The sequence below is a fragment of the Colossoma macropomum genome, unplaced genomic scaffold (genome assembly GCF_904425465.1).
Source record: "Colossoma macropomum unplaced genomic scaffold, Colossoma_macropomum, whole genome shotgun sequence".
Taxonomy (NCBI): domain Eukaryota; kingdom Metazoa; phylum Chordata; class Actinopteri; order Characiformes; family Serrasalmidae; genus Colossoma; species Colossoma macropomum.
This window is the reverse complement of record NW_023494800.1, coordinates 23,074,814-23,091,595: the sequence shown is the minus strand read 5'-3', so window position 1 is coordinate 23,091,595 and position 16,782 is coordinate 23,074,814. Positions and strand designations below refer to the sequence as shown.

General features: G+C 38.7%; 3 protein-coding genes across 4 annotated transcripts; 1 reads left to right on the top strand and 2 right to left on the bottom strand.

Annotated features, from left to right (window-relative positions):
- Nucleotides 1-1,819: 1,819 nt before the first annotated feature.
- On the bottom strand, nucleotides 1,820-5,146 carry pgrmc1 (progesterone receptor membrane component 1). Its single transcript, XM_036588295.1, has 3 exons — nucleotides 4,798-5,146; nucleotides 2,780-2,935; nucleotides 1,820-2,624 (listed from the first exon to the last, which is right to left on the bottom strand). Exons 1-3 carry the CDS (start codon nucleotides 5,087-5,089, stop codon nucleotides 2,530-2,532), a joined length of 543 nt encoding a protein of 180 aa, XP_036444188.1. The 5' UTR covers nucleotides 5,090-5,146; the 3' UTR covers nucleotides 1,820-2,529.
- Nucleotides 5,147-5,983: 837 nt separating this feature from the next.
- On the top strand, nucleotides 5,984-14,431 carry fam114a2 (family with sequence similarity 114 member A2). Of its 2 annotated transcripts, none has more exons than XM_036588294.1 (14): nucleotides 5,984-6,106; nucleotides 7,499-7,729; nucleotides 8,233-8,332; nucleotides 8,455-8,556; nucleotides 9,203-9,315; nucleotides 9,471-9,605; nucleotides 9,920-10,078; nucleotides 10,478-10,601; nucleotides 10,751-10,836; nucleotides 10,925-11,038; nucleotides 11,908-12,047; nucleotides 12,129-12,201; nucleotides 12,361-12,414; nucleotides 12,682-14,431. In XM_036588294.1, exons 2-14 carry the CDS (start codon nucleotides 7,517-7,519, stop codon nucleotides 12,781-12,783), a joined length of 1,515 nt encoding a protein of 504 aa, XP_036444187.1. In that variant the 5' UTR covers nucleotides 5,984-6,106; nucleotides 7,499-7,516; the 3' UTR covers nucleotides 12,784-14,431. The 2 variants fall into 2 exon arrangements, with proteins under 2 accessions (XP_036444187.1, XP_036444186.1); XM_036588293.1 differs by having other exon boundaries at nucleotides 6,029-6,183.
- A 62-nt stretch (nucleotides 14,432-14,493) lies between these two features.
- On the bottom strand, nucleotides 14,494-16,251 carry mrps17 (mitochondrial ribosomal protein S17). The gene is made up of 4 exons (XM_036588296.1): nucleotides 16,015-16,251; nucleotides 15,226-15,367; nucleotides 14,590-14,860; nucleotides 14,494-14,553 (listed from the first exon to the last, which is right to left on the bottom strand). Exons 2-4 carry the CDS (start codon nucleotides 15,346-15,348, stop codon nucleotides 14,525-14,527), a joined length of 423 nt encoding a protein of 140 aa, XP_036444189.1. The 5' UTR covers nucleotides 15,349-15,367; nucleotides 16,015-16,251; the 3' UTR covers nucleotides 14,494-14,524.
- Nucleotides 16,252-16,782: the final 531 nt, after the last annotated feature.

Genomic DNA, 16,782 nt, shown 5'->3' with positions numbered 1-16,782 from the left:
TTGTAGTTCTACGGGTTGCATGTTTACTTTCTGTATTTCTCCAAGAACGTCTTTAATCATGCATACATTACATTGTGGCTAACATGGCCAATATTATTTGTTCGATATTACTGACACTGAGAAAGGAGTATTTGACTACTAGTCTTTAAAGCATTGAGTGAGATGTGACCTACAGCAGTTAAAATTGGCTTTAAAAATGCAAACTGAATTAAAATATAACTGAATTGGTACAGGTGGACAAACCATCACAGCAACTGTCTATACTTAATCCCTGTCAACATATGACTGAACTAAAATTCGCCTACAGAGGATATTGGTAGTTTTATGCTTGATGGATTTGTTGAGTCCAGATAGACTACAACAATTTAGGGTCAGTTTCCCAGACACAGGTTTGACCTCTAGACAAACTTGCCAAGTCAGAATTGTGCACAGTGGTGGTGAGAGACCAGACCTCCACCTCTAAAAGCTCTCTCACAGAAATTTAACACATGAAGTGGTTAGATAAATGCTGCCTGATGTGTGAGACATTGTTTTATGAGTTTTATGATAAAGGTTTGGCTTCAAATGCTTTTGAATCGATATATTTTAATCCATTCATGGCGGAGGGGGACACACAGGGAATTGTGAGGGGAAAACAGTCCACAAAGAAAACTTATTTTACCATCATCAACATTACATATAAAAACTCAGAAGACTTGTGTAAATAAAATGGTTATGTTTGTAAGTTTCTCTACAAATTTCCATTTCACATCAAACCATTCTGAATGACTCTGTTTACATCTCAAGGACCGAATTATTCAGAAATTTTGAAAAATTTTCCTTTAATCCTTGCATGGGAAACTGCCTGTTAAAATAATTTTATCAAGTCATGATTAAGTTTGAATAGTGTGACAAAAAACTATTCTAACTTATTTTACCCTGGGGTCCACTTATGTCTGTGGTTTTGTGTAATAAAAACATAATTATTTTTACATGACCATCTTCCAACCTCTTTCTACCCCTTAGAATTAAACAAGTTGCTTTTTTTGTTACTCTGCCTTTAAGACCGATATATGTCTGAGAGGTGTGTTTTGACTGGCTGCTCTTATTGCTACTCATTCCAAAAGCAGGCCAGGCTGAAACACCCTCTATAACATCACTGTGAGTGGGCGGGGCTAAAATGCTGTGGATTTATGTAAACGTGTCGGTTTTCGAGACAACACAAAAGCAATGAATTCCAAACTGGCTGTTTTTGCAGCTTAGTTTCTATGTGTGGACTGGCGAGAAAACAGTAAGCTCCAAAACTAACAATGTGTACATACTACATCACCCCTTTTTTAAAAAAAAGGGCGAAAAAAATGCTTTTCCATATATAGGCCCTTTCATGTTCATGTATAGAGATTGTTCAGGACAAGAAGTCTTAAAAGTAGATTAAGGCGACTCAACACTAATTCTGTTCAGATCACATCACAGTTCAATAATAACTGCTGAAAACCAGATCTACTCTTTAAGGCCTCCTGCACTGCATGTTTTAGCATTTTCCCTATTCACAACACACCCAACTCATCTCAAGTAGCTTTCAATTAGGTCAGGGCAGTGGTAATCCATAACCAGGATTGAAAAGCACTTCTTGATCAGCGTCAGATGCAGATCTTATGTTATATTCATGTGATCTTTTTCTAAAATTGGAATAGCTGAGGTTCACACTTTCTATGATCACTGTCATTTTAGATGGACAAGAATTATGCAAAATATAAAGCCACACAATAGGGACTGTATTCAGTTGTCCAGTGCTTAAAACAGAAAAGCTGATCCATCAATAGTCTATCATAGCAAGTACTTGGTGTTCAGCATTTGTAATTGATTTTAAGAGGAATGGCACATACTGATATATTAGCATACGCATTACTTTATATTAGCATATTTACAGTCTGTAGGAGAAAATCTATTTGCATTTGCAATTATAAACAGGGCCAAGTTAATACATCTTCTTTAATGATTTGTACTCTCCAGGTACAACTGCTTCAACCAAGCTTTTATCAGTACCAAGGTCCCAAACATGGAATGTTACGTTTCGTCTACAGCTGTTGAATAATACAGCACATGACTACCTCTCTCGTGTGCTATTCTGAAATTACATATGAAATTTTTGTAGTGTGTAACTTTTTTTTGTATTCTGAACATTTCTTTTAGATAAAATGCTCAACAAACCATCAGAACATAAAACAGTGGGCCCCATATCAGTTATCACAGTACACTACTCAGGCATCCTATCTTAACTACAGATCATTACATTTGCTGCCACAGTCACATACACTACAGCATTCTTTAAGAAAATGCTGACCGAAACCTTCTTGGCAATCTCAAGACAGGTTAGTTAAGATCACAGAGAGGCAAATTGAACCTTGAAGACATTGTCATTCAGACCAAACAGTCAAAAACGAACCAGAATTACAGGCGCATTTTGATCACTGCAAGAAAACTAAGGGCAATGTGGACATGGCTGAGAGGAACTGAGGTGTTTGGCTGCCTCCTGTGCTCCTGAGCGTTCTAATCCTTCTTTTTGTCCTTCACTTCTTCGTCGTCCGTGTACTCTGTAGGCTCTTCGCCAGGCTTCAGAAGCTTGCCGATGTAATCATATTTGTCTGCAGAGCAAAGATATGCAGCATTATTCCCTCCAATAGTACTTTAGCGCAAGGATCATTACAATGTAGGGTGGACCTTCATAATTAACCCACAATCAACCGAATAAAAGTGAACTGAATCTCAGGGAGTGAAGAAAAGTTGTCTTTGGACTCACGGGTGAACTGTGTCTCCCACTCGCTCAGGCTCTCCTGCTGCATGGCATTGAGGTCTGAAAGATCATCATGCGCGTCTTTCAAGGCCTCCTTATCTAGACAAAATGTAGCCAATCCCCTGGAAGCATCCCTGCCTGCAAAGACCCCATAAGGGCCATCTGGAAAAAAAAAAAAACACAGCACAGGAATTACAACGACGTATTCATAGTACATATTTTCTGCTAAAGCCAAGGATTGTTATCATTGTGTCTAAGGCAAAGGTTGCTGTCTTTGGAACTGCTCCTGGAGAACATGGGTTTGGTTAACCTAGCTCAGTGCACTTTTACCCGACTTAAACCTGCAGGTAGGAGTCGACATTTACCCTTCATTGCGTACTGAATCCTGAAATATGTGTCAGACCTTTGGCCTTGCCCCGATCTCATTACTCATTTACAAACTACAAACAGCCTTAGTACTGTCCAGTCACAATGTGTGAGCAAAAGGCACATGAAATCTCTGAAAAATCCAGGGAAGGAAAGTGAAGTTATAAGATTTGAAATTAGTATTTACTTTGTAAGACTTTAGTTAGTAAGCTAGTAAGATGTTAACCTTAGTTAGTTATTAAGACGTTACCTTTTTAAAAAAAAAAAAGAAGTACATTCAAAATTTAAAACTGTATTGCTGATACAGTCTCTTCTCAGGGTCTCATCTGACATCTTTCATGAAACAATGAAACTGAGATACAATGAATGTTTGGTGTCCGATTCAGTGTAGATTTCGCATGTACATTTAAATAAAGAGCTTTTGTAATATGTTGGCACAGTACTGCGCAAAAGTCACAGCCAACCTTGCATTTCTTTTTATTTCCAAAAAAAAACTATTTTTCATTTTTCAGCATCAGGAGCACTAAAGCCTAAATATAATATTAAATTGTTCAGTATTTAGTGTGTCCACTCTCTGCCTTTATTACAGATTCCTTTCTTTTCAAAGAAATCTGCAGGGATGTTTTTTCACACCTCCAAAGTTCAGTTTTAGAAGTTGGTTGCATTTTCTGCTTCTCATGATCAAAATAATCCCAAACACATTCAGTGACGTTGAGGTCTAGTCCACTGTCCTGAGAACTCTATTTGTCTATTTTCTTCTGTTTCGTCTATTTTTTCTTCCTCAGCAACAGCTTCTTTACAGCTACGCATCCTTTCAGACTCATAGTGTTGAGCTGTCTTCTCACAGTGGAAGGATGGACAGAAACACCTGTGGATTTTTCAGATCTGAAGTAAGAGTGGAGCTTGAATTTCTCCTCCCTTTCAGAGTTGAAACCTTTAAGTGTTGTTTATCTGATGGTGACAGTTTTGTTGGTCTACCAGGTTTGCATGGCTGTTAGGAGTCCCATTTTCTCCATGTCTGTTAATTTTATAAACTCCAGTTTTGAAAACTCCTGTATTTTCCCATTTATCTTCCTTTGATTTCCCCTTCCTAATGCAAGTGTATCCTGTATCTAATCTCTTCAGAAAAATAAAGAACTTGAACTTAATTGCCATTTTGACTGGGAATTAAGTAAATGGGGTGCTGTCTAACTTTTGCACAGTACTGTCTTATAACAGAATCAACACGTTGTTAACAGACAAAATATCAAAAATTGACCTCAGAATCGAAAATCGTATCAGACCTAAACTGTCTGTATCGTTATCTAGGCAGACTTTCATCTGAAGCACAAGCTGCTAAGTACTAGGTTAAGGGTTAAAGTTGCTGAATATTTCAGGAGGTGCCACTGGACAAGGAAGGAAACAAGGGGTGTGGCCGAAATTACATGGAGAAATGTGTGCTGGGCATAGAAGAAGTGCACGAAAACGACAAAGCCTGTGCAGAAGTACACAGACACATGCAGCTAAAGCGCGGCCCGCCTTTTCCCTTAACCTAACCCTATTATCCCTCCGTCAATGGGACAAACCTATTACAGTGCATATTTTACAGTTCACAGATGACTTTGAAGCCCGCGAGTCAGAGGAAGCCTCTGAACACTCAGTGTTTTGAGCTGTTTTACCTGGTCCGTAGAACTTCTTTCCTCTCGTTACATCGAAGACTTTTCCGTTGACAGCCATGAGGATTCTGGGGTTCGTCACTCCATCGTACGGTTTCAGCTCCTCCAGAGTGAAGTCTCTCTTCTTCAGTTTGGGCAACGGCTCCTCGACCTCGCCCACGTCCGCGGGTTTATCTCCTCGAAGTATCTTGTACAAGAGAAACAGACAGAGGCACAGCAAGCTCAGATTCAGAGGCGAAGTGAAAATCTCTTGAAGGATTCCGGGAGAAGTTTGCTCGCTCTCCTCTTCAGCCATTTTCGTGTCTGACTCTGCGTGAGAGAGAAAAAAAAAACAAAAAGACGTCGAAGCTTATCGAGGAGCGACTCGCTCCACCAATCAGCGGAGCCGAAAACATTCGACTATTCTGCGCCGCCCAAACAGCTTCTTAGGCGAGCCGAGGGGCGTGTCCTGGTTTATATTTGCTTTGTAACTTAGTTAAAGTGTAGAAGTTTGTGAGTGAAGTTGCTTGTTTTAGCCAAGAAAGAGTATCTAACAATCAAAGGGGAACGCCACTGATTTTTCAAATTTCAAACGTTTCAAAATTCGGCATAATTAAATGGTTGAGATGTAAACAAAGTCATTCAGAGCTGTCTGGAGTGCAATGCTCTGTTCTAGAGAAACCTGCAGAGTCAGAATTATTATGATCTTTTATATTTGGATGTCTCGTTCCTGGTGGTGACAGGAACCGAACATCCACCTATATAAGATCCTTCACAGAAAGTAATTACATGAAGTGGTTAGATAGATGCTGCGTTATGTCTGAGGCATTGTTTCATGATAGTTTTGCGATAAAGAGTTTTTGAAAAAATGGTGGAATTCCCCTTTGATAAAACAGTTCTAAACATAAAGACTGAACTGGCAGTACGTTTCCACTGTTAGGCTTCACCGTACACTGTTTGCAAATGCTTCCAAAAAAGACTCGCATGAGCACAAAGACGAGAATTCTTCGGTTTCCCCAAATCAAAAGCATTTAAATTTAAAAGCAACAGAGAGTTGGAGTTCGCCATGACTGTTAATTTTTTCTTCGTACTGGAAAAAACGTGTCAGTAAACTGTGTTCATTCTGTTCTCGTGGGGCTTCTGTGGCTGCTGCTGTGTGAAGGTACTCCAAACCAGCAGGTGGCGCACTGGGGATCTCGGTGGGCTTCGCTTCTTACAGTAAAAGAAAAGATAAACTAGGAAAAACAAATCGCATCACAGGCATCGGGACAGAAAGTCCAGTGACGTGGCTCGCGAGGATCGCCTGACTGTGGACAAACAGAGGGATTAATAGGTTTGATTTTAGATCTGTCTTTACTGTTCGGCTGGTCTCAGAGTATTTGTGCGGTTACTGCTACATTAAAACAGACGGTAAGCTCGAGATCGACGAATAAAGTCCGTTTCGCGGTGTTGACTGTTGGTTTGACAGCAGTTTCATAAGACAGACTCGTGTTTATTATTATGTGTATAACCTCATACAGCTGAGTAATTACAGTTTCAGATCACCGAGCCGCCTGCTCTGGTGAGCATTCAGTCACAAAACCGCATTTGATAAGCGATCCTAGGCAGCTGTAACCAGATGTGGCCTTATAATTGTATGTCCGCGCTGTGATTACTGGACTGTGTCTCCAGCTGCTCACATCCAAATCCACAGCTTATGTAGTCAGACCTGTGTTGAGACTCCTGACTGTCCTCTACTCGCCACTCAGCAGACTCTTTCAGACATTTCAACACAAATGAACGGCATTGAAGCTCCTTTGCAATCTGAGTCTGAGAGTGATTCACCAGATAATAAGGTTTAGTGTAACGCTGTGCTTGATGAACTGCACCCTTAAAAATATGATTCTTCAGGGGTTCTTTAGTAAAGGAAATGGTTCTATTTAGAACCCAGAGTTCTATATAGACACATTTCATGCTTAAATGGTTATTTGCATGATGAAATGGTTTTTCAGATTGATATAGAGTGTGTTGGATATGGTTCTATATAGCACCAAAAAGAGTTCTTCTATTAATACAAGCTCGACATCATAACAATAAAAGAACCCTTTTTAGTGCTATATAGAAGCATTTTCAAAAAGATTCTATATAGAACCAAAAACAAAACATATTCCATCAATCTGAAGTACCATTTCACCATGCAAAGAACCATTTAAGCATGGAATGGTTCTATATAGAACTTATATTTACTGTATACTACATGTACCATGTATGTACTGTAAGTTTGGGGTGCCCAAACTTTTTTCTTGGGCGGCCAAAGCGCGAGGTTTGTGTTGGGCTGAGGGCCAAAAAGTTGAAACATTTTAAAATGTTACACCACATTTTGTTATTAAAACACTTAAAATACATTTTTAAAGGAAACTTTAAGAATTTCCTAAGATATATATAGTATAGAGTGTCTGTTCTCTCATTGGCTGAGGTGGTGGGGGTTATGGTAACTTTCTGGGGGACCAAAATAAACACCCTCATGGGCCAGCTTTGGCCTGCCGGCCACAATTTGGGCAGCCCTGCTGTATACTGCATGAGCATATAGTATATACTATACTTAGTACATATCACAGTATAATATATGCTGTGTACACATGATACATGTTGTGCTGTACAATATGGATACATATTTAGTAGATATTAAATTTATTACAATTTCTTTTGGATTAATAAGGTACACTATGCTTTCTCTGTCCATTAGAGGTTGGTATGTTCTAAGATGTCAAACAACGAAAGCCCAGTAAATGACCCAGCGGAAAAAGTAGAGGGTCAAGTCCCCAAAGCACCATCACAGGGTGATTCCTCTGCTGACTCTCAGAGCGACAGCTCCACAGATGTAGTCCCTACCCGCAAAACAAGGAGGAGACCAGAGAACAAACCTAAACCTAAAGAAACTCCAGAGACACCCACCCCAGAAGAAGATGCAGCAAAGGCAAGCCTCTTTCTTCTGTTGTTATTTGTTTTATGCAAGTTTAGCTTTAGACTAAGCCAAAAGGCCAAAGGATATGCCTGCACATTTTAAATCAGCACAGTGTTAATAAAGGTTTTGATCTTATATTAGTCACTAATGTTTTAAGTTCACTACTGGGAATGACAGCTACTGAGAGAAAAACCTTAAGCAGCTTGGTGGTTCACTGCTTGGAACTTGACAGTTGGAACAGTTACAAGGGCTGTCATGATTCCTTGAAAAACAAAGAATCCATTAAAATTGATCTTCTGAGTGAAACAGCAGTGATTACTAGGCTGTTTGGATGATGACAGTGCATATTTTGAATTTATTTTTTATTGTTTGGGACTCAGTTGTAAAAATAATCAGCATATTTCTTGATTGAACTCCGGTTACAGCTGACACTGGCTGATGTGTATAGTTATGAAAAACCAAAGGATGTGGCAATCACAGAATTGCTGTTATTCCGTTTTCTATCTTCTGTTCAGGCCTCTATGCAGACGACTGTTTCACAAGGTGGCTGGGGTTCCTGGGGGAGCTGGGGAAAGTCCATTCTATCTACTGCCACAGCAACTGTGGCCACAGTAGGCAAGTTTTTTCATAGTTAACTCGCACTTATTTAGTTTCTTAAACACTCCACTTCTGTAAGCTGGACTGAAGAAAGACCAATGACTTTGCTCACAAAAACATTTGTTTGTGTTCTGACCCAGGCCAAGGATTGTCTCAGGTCATCGAGAAGGCTGAGACATCATTAGGAATCCCCAGCCCCCAGGAGCTCTCTGCTCAAGTGGAGCAGGAAGAGAAAACAGATGGTATTGTACCTTTCCACTGTTAGCTATGCAAATGTCGTGCACAACTGTTGATTTGTTACTGAGAATCTTAAAGTAAATGTCTAGAAAGTAGATCAGCAGGTTTTTGGATTCTTAGCAGTCTAGAGTTATTATTTTGGTTTTGCATACAGTCGATTTACATAATAGTTATTTCTGTGTGGTTATATATTCACACAGTTAATTACATAGTTACATAAAGACTTGCATTTACATTCAATTTACTTTCCATATTAACAGATTCAAATCTGCACTTTTGTTTGTTAGAATGTCAGCAGATGACAAAAACATGGCAGAAGTGTACCGGCTCTGTTTTCATCTGCAACACAACACTCTGCACAACTCGTAATAAAATATGTCCTCTTATACCTAAGAACACGATTGTGGTAATGATTGAAAATGTAAAATCTGCATTTTCAACAGAACTTCTTCAGTGAGCTATGAGTGAGAAATAACTAATAGAAAATTAATATACATTAATACAAATATAGATATAATATAAAAGCACTATGCTTTTATGATCGCCAATGATAAACTGTGAGATAAAAGAGATAAACCTTGTTGAGCTTAAGCTATAAGTTTCTTACAGAAGATGTAGTGTAAATGGGGAAATTCTGCTGTCTCACTTTAGCTCCATCCAGCGGGGAAGCAGAAAAGGCAGAGGAAGAGGGATACACAATGGGAATGCTGTCCTCCAGCAGTATGGGGATGCTCTCGTCCATCTCCAGTATGGTTCAGAATACGGTACATATTCTGTCCTTTCATACATATATGTTGATACACCAGCCTAATAGCTTTTCCATGCTTTTGCTGTATTGGTTTGGTAGTGGAAGCTTTTGAAGTGTATTCGTCCACAGTGCTGTCTTACTCATTTTGTCTACCTTTTTCTTGTTGGCCAGGGTAAAACTGTAATAAGTGGTGGTCTGGATGCTTTAGAGTTTATTGGAAAGAAGACGATGGATGTGATAGCTGAGGGAGACCCTGGCTTCAAAAAAACTAAAGGACTGATGAACAGAACCTCCACACTCTCACAGGTGTGTTGTCAGTACTTGGTGGGACTTTAATAGCTGGACTCACTATTGTTGTCATAAGCATTATAGACTTTAATGAATCTCACTGATGCTGCAGCCACAAAAAATCTGTTATTATCTGTGCGTTATTAGTGATATTCTAGTTGACACCAAATAAAATGAGTCTTAAATTTGTTTCAGAGTATCAGGTTGATGCATTACTGTGTGTTAATGATAAATGATAAAAGATTAATGGTAAATGCTTGAAAATATGAAAAATGCATGAAGTTATGTAAAAATGACTTTTTCTTTGCGTATGTGTTTCTTGCTCATCAAAGGTTTTAAGGGAGGCAAAGGAACGAGAGGAACAGCAGAAGACTGAGAATGTTACCTCGGAAACACAGAAGGTGGCTCATTATGGGATGTTGTTCGATGAGTTCCAGGGCCTGTCCCACCTGGAGGCTCTGGAGATCCTGTCCAAAGAGAGTGAAGCAAAGGTAGAGACACAGTCTGAAAGTCTGTGGAATGGCCCCTCCATCCATGTCCATTATAGTTTAAACCATTATGTTTTTTACAGCATCTTTTCAAATGATGTTTGACTGAGTTGATACACCACATGAATTTAAGCAATGCATTCATAGTTTCAAATATGTAGTTTTTACACACAATAATGCTTAATAGCAAGCATTAAAGCTTTTATAATAGCTTAAAGACTTATGTCCTGTAGGTTACATACTATCCGGATAATGGTAATAGCAAGTTTATCATTCTAATATAATTACAGCTAAGAAGCATTTGTATTTTTTAATAGAAAACTATCCCCTGCTAAATTCTTTATTTTACTATTTCTGTGCAGTGAAGGCCACTGACAGGTTTTCTGTTATGTCTGTGTGCAGGTGAAGTCTGTGCTTCTCACTCTGTCTGGTGATGAGTTGGTCCAGCTGAGAGAGGAGCTGGAGCAGATCAAAGAGTCCTTCTCCCTCATGGAGTTTGATGATGAGGAGGTGGATGATGCAAAAGGTAAAAGCTAAAATAGGTACTGTGAGTACAAATGACAATATGAAGTGTATTTTTACATTTATATAGTGACCTAACCAGCTTCACAGTTTTTACATTGCTTATTATTTTCATTATTTTCAAAATATATTCAAATATCTTTGTTCTTTTAGAGGATGATGGTGAAAACTTTCAAAAGGAACTGACAGAAGCTCTAGAGAAGCTCCACATATCGTCAACAGCTGAGAAGCTTTGCAAGGTACGTTTTTATCCTGTTTTGATATAGGTACTATTAATAAGTTTGAAGCTAAAACATCTCACACTCATACTGTATGATTTTTCCTCAGGCCAGGAAGAACGCATTCAGCCGCGTCATAGACATGAAGCTGCTAACTGAAACCAATAAAGAGGAAGATGAGGGCAATGAGCAGGAGGAAGCAGAGACCAAATGCACAGTGGAGGTAAAGGATGTACATGTAATGTTCAGACATCTCTAACTAGGCACATATCTTACCGGTATTTTATTATTTCATTCTTGGTAGTCTAGACCAGTGATTCCCAGCCCTTGTCCTAGAAGCTCAATGATCTGCATATTTTATTGTTTTCCTTGCTCCATGCACACCTGATCTAACTAATCAGGGCTGGATTTCCGAAAAGCGTCTTAGCACAAAGATGATTTTGAAGTGATAGAGCGAGCACCACAGTGAACACTCTCTCCAACACTCCTACCAGTTAAGATGATCTTAACACTAAGATGCTTTTGGGTAACTGGGATAATTTGTTCATTATATCATTTTATTTTAGTCCTTTAGTTGTATGAGGTGTGTTGAGAGCAATGTTGAGCCCTGAAATGTGCAGGACAGTCAGGTGGTCCTCAAGGCTTAGAGAAGGACCTACAGCACACCAGGGGGATGGTGGTCAAGTTTGGGTATAAGGTATTGTGATGGAGACCTAGTTGGCGGGAGGCCAATTAGGTCTGTCAAATATAGAGAAAATGTTGTGAAATGTGATGATTTTTTTTGTCAGTTTATTTTTATTAAACAGTGCTTAAATTCTTAAACAGATGAGCCCCTGCAGCAGGCTAATGCTCACTGTTAGTTGTCTGTTACTTAAATTTGCATTCATTTTTTGTTGTGTGTCAGTGATCATTACAACAGTTGTTCAAGCCATTGTTTTGACTGCCTACTTTTATTTTGATTGCTTGATGTTTCTGTCAATTTAATGAGCTAACAGAATGTCTACTTTAGGAAAACCTTCTCAACATGCCCAAAATATCAACACTTTGTTATACTAAATAGTAAAAAAGAAAAATTCTATTTTTCCTCAACAGGCTGCTCACTCATCTGCTATCACAAGCCTGGCTGAGCTCACAGCCAGATCCATCGAGCAGTTCCACAAGGTGGCAGAGATGCTGCTTCACTCCAACACTGTAGAGGTCACTGCCCTGGAACAAGCCAAAGTCCTTTCACAGTAAGTCCCTTCCAACAAACAGCTAGACCTTTATTTAAGTTTAGTAATTACACAACTATAAGTGTTTATGCTTCTTTTCAGAATCACAATTGTTCTCTGCAAGGAAATATCACTACTATCCAAAAAGTTCACAGCTTGTTTAACTACAATTGGGGTAAGAGAGCCGAGCCCCCTCCTGTGTTCCATGCGTGTTTCATACATTTATATTCAGATATTCGTACATTCTTTTATAGCTCGTGTCAGTAAATGATAATGAATTTATTTTCTTGACTCATCCTAAAATGTAAATAAAGAAATGATCTTTCCTTTGCAGTCAAATGAAAAGGGAGAAGTCCTTAATCCACTAATCACTGGAGTTTTCCTGGAGGTTTGTTCCACAAAGTTGAATTTGACATATACGTCCTTGAACATTTACACATAAACATTGGCTGGTTTCCTGGGCATGGATTAAGCCTAGTCTTATAGAAGCCAGTGGTGAATTACCATTAGAAATCGATTTTAGTCTAGGCTTAAGCTTATTCTGAGTCTGGAAAACTGACCCTGTAAATTTAAAGGACAGATTTGCAGTTTAATTTTTAAACAATGGTATTCAGGTTAAATGGTTACAGTTTTTCTCTGTTTTTTTTACTCTCAGGCTTCCAACAGTGCATCATATATCCAGGATGCTTTCCAGCTCTTAATGCCAGTACTAGACGTGTCTCACATTCAGAGGACAGTTGACTCAGGCCACCACTAACCGCTCAGTACTCTTTACTGTGCCATGAAGGGATCCGAACAACAGTCAAGGACAACAAGGATAAACTGCTGCAGTATTTTGATTGGAATCAAAAATGTTTAGTGATGTGTATGGAGCTCAAGTAAATACAGCAAATACTTTTGATGTACTGTATGTAATAGTTCAGAATTGGCTTTTTATTGTTAACTCTGCCAATGAAGTGTTATTGAGGATTTTATATAATTTTGAAAATGTAAGTTATGTAAAGCTGTTGTGCATAAAAGGGCATATATATTTTCTCTTATGCAGATTTTGACCACTTATAAGCTTTACACAGCATCACTTAACACTTTGGTAACTTGTTTTTGATGTTGCGCAAACAAATAGAATTGCATTCATAAAGTACATCATAACAGTGTTGGTTTGACCTTCACTCCTAAAGGAAAAACGCTGCCACAAAGCGTTCTTTGTTTGATGCCATAGAAGGACCACTGTTGGTTCCTTAAAGGACATATTAATAAATGACTCTTTGGAGAACCATTTTTGTTAATGAGATGTGTTCTTTAATGTTTCAAAGAAACTCCACATAATGTAAAGGTTTTTTAAACTTTTAAAAGTGGCTCTTCTGTGGTGGTGGTGATCAAACTGTTCCTCAGGGACCCACAGGTTGTCCACCATTTTACTCTGCCCCTGTACGTTGTGGGTTGGGTTGAGCAAAAATGTGAACCATCTGGCGGTCCGAGGACCAGTTTGAGAACCAGTTCTATGGTATCACTCTGAAAACCATTTGTGGCACTTTATAATGGCCGAGCATTAATATGATTGCATCTGAGAATTGCTTAAAGTTTTTAAGGAATATAAAGTATACCTCTTCCTTTAGCTCTGCCTGAATACTAAATATTATTGATGTATATTGTAATCTAAGGATAAGACGGTTTAGGTTCTATACTGTTTGGTTGTTTCATCAAAGAGACTCGGTTACAGTAGTTTTTGAATATGTTAGTAATTTTGACAGAAAGTGACTAATTTTGTTTGATGTTAATTGAACATGAACCCATAAAAGTAAAGGTAGGTTAAATGCAAGACAGACAACTGTTGAGTCTGTATGTGTGTGTAGTATAAGGAGTACCTCCCATCGGGTGATGCATATGAAATGGACTGTCCTTGACATGACACGATCCTCTTTTACCAAATGATGCTGCTTTGCTTAATTCTCACGACTTCTGTTTTTAAAGAATTTTAATGCTTACATTTATATGTATATACAGTTTTATTCCTCTAGCCCAGTGGTTACCAACCCTCCTGGAGATCTGCCTCCTAGCAATGAGTTCCAGAGTTTGAACATGCTGATCCAGCCAAGTTAATTAGCTGGAGCAGGTTGGGTGTTTAGAACTCAAGGTCCAGGACTAGGGCTTGTGACCACTGGTTTAGCCTAACACTCATTAGACTGAAGAGCTAACTAAAACAGCTATGATCAGAAATATGTCACATGAAATATGAATAGTGTCCTCTTTAAATTATATAAAGAGGGCATGGAGGAAACATGTATTGTTATGTTAGGCAAGTCAGATTATAGTTTCGGGTATACCCCAGTGCTTTCTGAGGAGGCATGAACAATATAATGTAGTGTAACTCAAGATACTCAATTAAAGAAACATCTACAAAACAAGCTCATCTTGCCACACAAATACAAGTGTAATAGACTTCATTTTTATCTGCATGACAACAAGAACATACAGGTACATTCATACAAAAAACAAGACTATGATGCAGAAGCTGGAGACGAAGGAGATGCAGAGGCTGGAGATGAAGGAGAGGGTGAAGGAGACGCAGAAATGTTCAGCTGTTCTAACTTTTCAGTTAAAGATGCCTCTGTGTTTTCTGTGGACTCTGTAAGGGGCTCCAGAAAGTGCCCTCCGGCAACCTTCTTGCCAGTCAGGGGGTCAACCACTGCCCCGACTTTGAATACTATCTCAGCCAGTTCATGCTTGACATGTTTGGATCTGCTCTCTGGTAAAGCCTTCAACAACACAATGTCCCCAACAGTGCACTGCTGCAAGGCATCATGTGCGAAGTATGTCTTCCTTTTGTTGTAGTACTGAGAAAAGTAAGAAAAAGATTATGAGAACATATTATGGCCACTCCGATCTAGATCATTTGGCTAGTAATTTAGTAATTCTGAAAACACCACAAAACAAAATGGTTTAAATCCATGCTAAATACTGTTTGCTAATACAAGATCCTGTTTTGGTAGTACATTCACCTGGAGCGAGTTTCACAACATCACTGTAGCTCAATTATTACCTTATATAGAGTGCATATCAATCTGAATTTTTACTTCATTATTTCAGGTAAGATGAACTTTCAATATCTGCTTCTGGGACAGATCATTTGGGCGTGTTATCAGGTGCAACTGCAAAACACTTCCCCAATACATTCTCAGTTTGCAAAGCTTTTCCATACCTTAAGTAAATATGGATCCAGGACAAGTCTAGTAACCCGAACTTTCGCCGTCTTCCTCATCTTGGTTCCAATCACTCGACCAATAACCCATTTTGCATGGACCGATGCTTGTTTTAAGGACATGTTTAAGACTTCCAATGCCCTGAAATTCACATATTCATGCTTAAATCTAACAGCTTCACACCGAATGTGGGTAATAACTAGACACATTTCCTCAGTTATGTGTATGACAGTAAAAATGGGATGCATTTGGGTATTGTCAAATGATACTATTCATAGTCAAGTATATTTTCCTAATTAATCAGCTTTTAAGCCAGTTCCACTTTAGTCATTCACATTCTATTACTGATTCTCCTTTTGCAATTTTCTTTCTTCATTCTGTTCTGTTCAGCACATGGTCTGCTTTACTGATCACATCTCTTACTTCGAGATTTATCTTTACAGGCATTTTAGACCAGAAGAATCTCAAAAAGTTAAGAATAGTGTCTGACAATCTTTTATAGTGACAGATGTTGGATGTGTGTATTAATATGTTCACTGCAGTTATAGGGAACTCAGTATTCAACGTTAGGTAGGGGTGTGACACTTTGTTTGCTTTAAGCTGTTTTTGGCATCTACTCTTACTCTGCTTCCATCACTATTAGCCAGTAATCACCTACTTGAGCTGGTTTACAGATTTAAAGTTGCAGTAAGTGTCTGCATGTGGTTTAGACACAGAGGAATGTGAGCAATAGCTTAAACCCTCTCTCCCTCTGACTCTTCTGTTCAGACTCGGACTGAGTGACTCACCTTAGAAATCTGACCGACAGCTCGGTCAACAACCCGGGCTCGGCGCTGCTCTTAACTAGCTAACAAACTCGGCTATTATCACAGTATATGAGCACTAATACGCTCGTAAACGCTGTAAACTGGACAGACTTACCGTGCTGCTTACGGTAAAGTCGGTAAGATCTATAAAAGGACATTAACGGACACGAACGAAAACATCCAGCATGGAGGCTGCGAATGTCAAGACAAGAGGCGCGTGTTGATGACGTTTCTACGGCGCGCCGAGTAGAGCAAACTAAACTGCCTATCGAAACCTCAGGACTTTTGTCGTTCACAATATCGATCAAAAGTATTTTATGTGTTTATTGCGGAAACGCATTATTTCGTCTTTTGGAAATTCACAGAGATAAATGTACACATGAATACATGATAAATCTTACACTTTTAAAGGCAAACTTTTATATTCATAGGTGTAAATTCTCAGGTAAAAGACCTGTTACCTTTGGAAACCTGTAAAAACTGCTAAAGAGCGTACTTCAGTGTTTTTGTGTTGTTATGTGTATCCCCCTAGCACATTTATGTATATGTACACTGTTATATGAATATTTTTTTTATGTATCTGGTGTTGTGTACTATGTTTTGCTTTCAAGTACAATAATGAACTGCCAATGAGGACTTTGTTATGAATGTATTGTTATTTTGGGCAAAATTCTATATCCATAACTGAAAATTACCCTTAAATTTTACATGATCAAAAAGGACGTTGAAACGTATATGCACTATTTTTAA